General features: G+C 38.5%; 1 protein-coding gene across 1 annotated transcript in view; it reads left to right on the top strand.

Moving 5' to 3' along the window:
- The window catches only part of CHAT (choline O-acetyltransferase), a 56339-nt gene that overhangs the window by 3625 nt on the left and 46157 nt on the right, over positions 1 to 6557 (top strand). The window contains exon 2 of the mRNA XM_004716258.2: positions 5954 to 6145. Within this exon, the coding sequence (XP_004716315.1) occupies positions 5954 to 6145 (192 nt within the window). The remainder of the gene's footprint in view (positions 1 to 5953; positions 6146 to 6557) is intronic.

Genomic DNA, 6557 nt, shown 5'->3' with positions numbered 1-6557 from the left:
ACACCTCGTGATCGCATAGGCTGGTGTGCTTCTTCCATGTGGGCTTTGTTGCTTCTGAGCTTGATGGCCACTTGATTACCTTCAAGGGATGACTTTTATTTCTTTTTGTTGTCCAATAGCTCTTCTAGTACTATATTAATAAAGAATGGTGATAAAGTGCATCCTTGTCTGGTTTCTGTTTGCAGAGGAATTCTTTTGATTTCACCCCATTGGCCATTGGCTTTTCCTATGTGGATGAATCTCTCTTCTATTCCTAGTTTATTGAATACTTTTATTAGGAACAGATGTTGGATTTTTTCAAATGCCTTTCTGCATCAATTGATATGATCACATAGTTTGTTTTATTTATTTTATATGGTGGATACCATTGATTTTTTTTTTTTTAATGTTGAACCATCCTTACATACCTTGTGTAAATCCCACTTACTATGATGTATATTTTTGTTGTGCTATTCTATTGGGTTCTATTGGCTATGAGTTTGTTAGAATTTTTGCATATATGTTCATGAGGAATATTTGTTTATAGTTTCCTATTCTGGGGATATCTTTGACTGGCTTGGGTATCAGGGTTATATAAGTTGCTTTGTAAGTTGAGTTCTTGAATTTACTGTCCTTTTCTATATTCTAGACTAATTCTAGAACTAGTGTCAAATCTTCTCTGAATACTTGATAGAATTCCCTGGTGATGCTGTCTGTCTTGGGCTTTTATTTGTTGTTAAGAATTTTTAAATGACCAGATCTATTTATATTTGAGTTATATCTTTTGTATTTTTTCTAAATCAACCTGCATTAATTAAGGTAGGTAGTGTGTTTCTAGAAATGCATGCATTTATTCTAGATTTTCAAATTTGTTAGAGTACAGTCTTTTATAATATTGTGTTATTATCTTTTTTCCCCAATTGGTTCTATTGTGTTGTCATCCATCTTATTGCCCATTTTTTCACCTGTTTGAAATGAACTTTTATGTAACTAAAAACTCCACATCCACTTCAGTTTTATTTTTCTGACTTTTTAGCCACTCAAAAATTATTAAGGTAAGGAATCTGGAGAGTTTTTAAGACTATGAGCCTTCACTCTTTTTTTTTTTTTTAAAGCATATTCTATATAGTTGCACAGCCTGTCTCAGCAAATGAAATCAGAAATAATATCCCTTTAACCCCACCACCACTACCACCATGGACATGGTTCTCTTTTCTTTTTTTCTCTTGTATCCCTCCTCCCTCCCTCTGTAATTTCCTACCCACCCCCTCTGTGTCCCCACCTCTATGCCTGGCTTCCTCATAGTCTTTAAAGTTATCTTTTGATGAAAAAAAAAAAGCATTTCTTTTTCTTTGTTTTTCCTTACACAGATGGTGTCATTAAATATTTACTTTTATAAGATTGACTAACTTTGCTAAGCATATGATCTCTCTAGTTTTGTACATGTCTTGTGGTGTTTAAGAGAATGTCATTGTTCCATTGTACCAGAGGGTTTTTTTTATCCGTTCTTTTATAATTGGAATTTTTGGTTGTTTCCATGTTTTTCTTATTATAGCCCATTTCATTTATTATTCGTGATATTTGCATTTTATCCTCTTCCTTTGTTAAGTTTATCCATGGTTTGCCATTTTTCAATTCTTTCAAAGCACCACCCTCTTGCTTTATTGATTTTCCCCCTACTTTTGATTCATTTATTTTTGCACTGATCTTTATTATTTCTTTTTTTCTGATGATGGGGGTGGTGGTGTTATTTTTCTGCTCTTTTTCTAATAAAGATATTGAGCTAAAGTGTTGATTTGGGGTCTCCTTTTTGGATGTGATTGATTAGAAGTTCCCTCTCAGTACTACTTTTACTGTGTCCCAAATGTTTTGAGGACACAGCAAAAGTAGTACTTTTAGTTAATCCTGTATTAATTAAGGTAGGTAGTGTGCTTTTAGAAATGGGTGCATTCTAGATTTTCAAATTTGTTTGTACAAATTTGAACAGTCCATTATAATATTGTTATCCTTTTATTTTTTATTGAGGAACTTTAAAACGACACTTTGTACTTCTTCAATTAATCGGTAGTTTTTAAGCAGAATGTTATTTAATTCCCACACATTTGATTTTTAAAATTTTCTTATTATTGACTTAATTTTATAGCATTGTGGTCTGAGTAAATGGTTTGTATTATCTCGACATTTTACAATTTATTAAGGCTTACTTTGTGACTTAAAATATAGTCTGTTCTGATACATGTTATATGTGCCCTCAAAAAGAATGTATATCAAGCAAAGACCTTTTTTTTTTTTCATGCAAAGACCTTTTAAAAATTATTTTCTTCCTAAATTTAAGAGTTTTCATTTTCTTTTGTGTACTCTTCAACCTCCTACACATTCAATTATTTTGTATCTAATCTGTTCCTTCCGTTAGTTTATTGTTGTCTTCATTGTGGGGTGTCTCTTTCCAAGTTTTCCGTCTGTAAGTCTGTTTCACTTTGAGTACTGCTTTTAGTGAATTGATTTCTGGATGGTGGTGTATTGCATATTGAGTTCAGGTTGTTTTTGTTGTTGGTTTTCTGCTCAAGGAATTCTCCTTAGTATTTTTGGTATAGTTGGTCTTGTTAATGCAATGTCCTTTAATAGTTTCCTTGTCTGAAAAGACGATTTCTTCTCATATTTAAGGAATAATTTTGCTGGATGTAAGGTAATTGGATGGCAATATTTTTTCTTTCAGAGATTCATATATATCCTTTCATTGCCTTTCTGTATGCATGGTTTCTATTGAAAAAATAGGAGATTATTCTTATTGTTTCTCCTTTTCAGTTAACTTTCCCCACCCCCAACCCCCCCAAAAAAAATTCTCTCAGGATTCTCTTCTTGTCCTTGATATTGGAAAGCATGCCATGGTGAATTATTTGGGGGGTCATTCCTACCAGGGTTGCTTTCAATCTCTCGAATGGTTATTTTCTCTTTTCATGGTGTTAGAAACATTTTCTCCCAGTCATTCCTGGATTACTTTCACTCTAGTTTTGTTTTGTTTTTGCTGGCATGTTTGATTCTTCTTGCTTTGGAATGTTCTTAAGGCATAAGCTAGTTCTCTTGATAGTCTCCCACAGAATTATTCACTCTCAATTTGCTTTTTTAATGGTTGTTCTTGTAAATTGGTCTAGAGAGATTTGTTTTCAAGGTCACTAATTAGACCTTCTATTCCTTCAATTCGACTGCTTTGCTCTTCCAACGTGTTATCTCGTCCTAATACCTTAAGGTTAAAGATTTCTCTCTGGTGTCTTGTATGATTTCTAATTTTTCAGTTGTCCTAAAGATTTCTCTGTAGTATTTTGCTGAATTCTTCTATCTTCTTGTCCCGTTGTTGATGTTTCTTTTCTGTAGCTCCACGTATTGAAAGCACCTGAATATCATTCTTCTGAGCTCCATTACAGGTAGTTTCCATGCCTTTTCCTCCTCAAAAGGTCCCTTGGTTGGTTCAGTGCTTTGGCCACTCCTTTGTACTACCTAAGCATACTTTCTCATGTGTACTGAAATTGTCATCTTCAAGAAAGCATTATTTTTAAGTTTGTATTAGGCTAGCTACTAGTAGCTCTTGAAGGTTGGAGGGGGTGGGGAGGGGGTGCTGGGTTTTGTAACAGCTGACTCCGAGAAAGGATCAATGATAAACAAAATAAGAAGGCACATCCAAATGAGATCAACATACCTCCCCTCTCTCCCCTCTGCCCCTACCCTCCCTCCCCACCCCCACCACACTAAAAACAAAGCCTGAGAAAATGGGGGGGGAGCGGCGTACTAAAAAGAAGAAAAGCCAAAATCACAGAAAAACACTAGATCACAAAATCAGAGCTGCCATTGCTTTTTGTGAAGGCCTCCATCCTAAGACTGATCTTGGTGGTTCCCAGCGGGTGTGCAATGATTGAAGTAGTTGTTTCTCAAGGCAAAAAGCTACACAGAAAGAAGGAAAAGAAAACACCTGAAAGCTCTAGCCAGTTCTCCTGCTGTGGAGGCATTCTAGCCCCAGGGCACTGGAAGGAGTCTTTACCTTTAATCACTGGAGGTAAGTGCCAGAATTGGGTTTATTGCATCCTCTGTCACTGCCCATGAATGACTATGTAAACCTGTGTCCCCTCCAGACCCTAAACCGCTGTAGAGGACTTGGTGAAATTTGGCTTCCCTTTTGTTAGCTTCCCTTACTGTGTGCAATGGTCTGGTCAGGGCTACCTTCTTTGAGCATGTGTTCACAGTCCCAGGTATGAAGGAGGGGTTCTCTATGACATGATTGGATCCTGGGTATTCCACCATACACCCAGCTGATGGGGAGAGCAAAGGAGTGGGGCCCCTCTTTCTTTCTTGGGTGGACCTAAGGTTTTTCTGTGCTGTGGGAGAGTGCTGTTTGGCTGGCAGTTGGCCCATTGAGAACCTACTGCTCTTTCTGGTCTCAATGTAGGGGTTCTACCCATTAATTTTCTCAGTTACTGTTTGGCTCACATATTTCTACTTTCGAGGAGATTCAGAATTCTTGTATATCTGTTTATTTCACATCTGTGTTGCTGTGGGTCAAAGTATCACATCTTTCTGAGCTACATCTTTTATTGAAAGCTTGCAATTTTGAGTGAGTTCTACATATTTCTTCCTTTCTATCCAGAACCTTCTATTCTGTACCTGATCAGATGTTTGGTACTGATAGTCAGGTTTCACCTGATTCTGTTCTCCATCTAGATGGGGCCATTGTCAATTGGGCTTTTAGTCCTGTGGAATAGTTTCTTCTTTGAGTCCTTGGTTTCTTTAATTTCCTTTTTTCCAGATGAATAGAGACCAGTAATTATATCTTCAATGGCTGCTCCCCAGCTTTTAAGACCCCATAATCTCTATGAATTATATCGTGGCAATTTACCAACTTGTCCAAAAAGACCATGGTCCTAACCCTTCAAATCCAGTAAACCAATCCCATAGCTCTCCTCTAACACACATGGGCTCACCATGAGTCAGAATGACTCCACAGCAGCTAGTTTAAGTGATGGAGAAGGAGAGGGAAAGGATGGAAAAGAGAGCAAGTGAGGGACAGTAAGAGAATTATGAAGCTGACAGGAAGAAAACACGTACTATTTTATGATGTCCCTGTTTGAGACCAGTTTTTGATTCTCTTAAATCTCGTGTAATTCTCTTAAATCTCTCTCAGGTAGGAATTGTTACTTTTGTCACATAAATGAGGAAATGAAGACTTAGTGGGATTTGGGAGAGGATGAACTATCCATAGATACATGGAATGAAATGCTCCTGATTGGATTTGATAACCCTAGCATGGATTTAACAAGGAGCTCAGGCCATGTGTCAGTTTTCCAGGAGAAATTTTCCAGAATTCTGGTTATTAGAGCAACACTAACATATGGTTTCTACCATTCAAACATCATTGACCTGTCCAACTCTCCTCTTTAGAACAGTATCCTGGGGGTTCCAAAGATTCATTAGCTTCTGAAGCCCCAGCTAAGAACAGTCCTTAAATTAAGAGTGACCAGCAGCCAACATCACCAGTAGCCGGGAGTATTTCATGCTTCATGGAGTAGTCCCACCCTTTATGATGTATAATCACCTTCCCACTCAGTGTCTCTTTGATCCTGTGAAATGGGGGCTTTTATAGGAAAGATACTGAAACATAAAAAGGTGGGGTGACTTGACCAAGGACACACAATTGGTTAGTAACTAGGTCAGGGTATGAACCTAGGTCTGTCTGATGCCAATCAACCTTTTTTCCTTTGATTTGAATTTGGCAGTGAATTTGGGAAGGGGTGAAGACCTCAAATAGGATTTCCCAAAGTTAATAATTCTGCTGAGCTATAACTTGAAAACACACAGATCCGAGGATAGGGAATAAGAATAGAAAAAAAATGTAGGGCAGAGGATAGTTATTGGGGATCAATTAAAAAAATGGGTAGGGGCCACACATAAGGACAAGGACAAGCCTAACTTCATCTCTTTCTTCCAGTGCCTACCCAAACTGCCAGTACCCCCTCTGCAAAAGACTCTGGCCACTTACCTGCAGTGCATGAAGCATCTGGTGCCTGAGGAGCAGTTCAGAAAGAGCCAAGCAATTGTTCAAGAGTTTGGAGCCCCTGGTGGCCTTGGTGAGGCCCTGCAACAAAAGCTTCTGGAGCGACGGGAGAAGACAGCTAACTGGGTAGGAGGTGTTAGGCTGCTGAGTGTAACTGGCTTGGGAATGGGCACACTGGGGGCAGTGGACCCACGCAGAGGAGGCAGGAGGCAGAAAGGAAAGACAGACAGGTTTGGATGGAGGACAGGGAGGTAACAAGGAGGGCTCAGATGCGGGGACAGAAATGGGTTAACGATGGAAGAGAGATAAGAGACTGTAAAAGATGAGAGTGAGGGACAAACAAGATGTGAGGGTGGGAAGTAGAGATGAGGACAGAGAGAAGAGATGGGGATAACTATTGGGAAAGAGGAGATCTTGGGACAAATAGGAAGACACAAATGAGGGACAGATAGACATGAGAATAAGAGAGATGAGGTAAAGACAGGAGGACAAGGATGGGGGGGACAGATGGGAATAGAGATTAGGATGAGGAAATACA

The sequence above is a fragment of the Echinops telfairi genome, unplaced genomic scaffold (assembly GCF_000313985.2).
Source record: "Echinops telfairi isolate 266 unplaced genomic scaffold, ASM31398v2 ScPeMD7_7465;HRSCAF=8503, whole genome shotgun sequence".
NCBI classification, from domain to species: Eukaryota; Metazoa; Chordata; class Mammalia; order Afrosoricida; family Tenrecidae; genus Echinops; species Echinops telfairi.
This window is presented reverse-complemented; position numbering and strand designations above follow the sequence as displayed.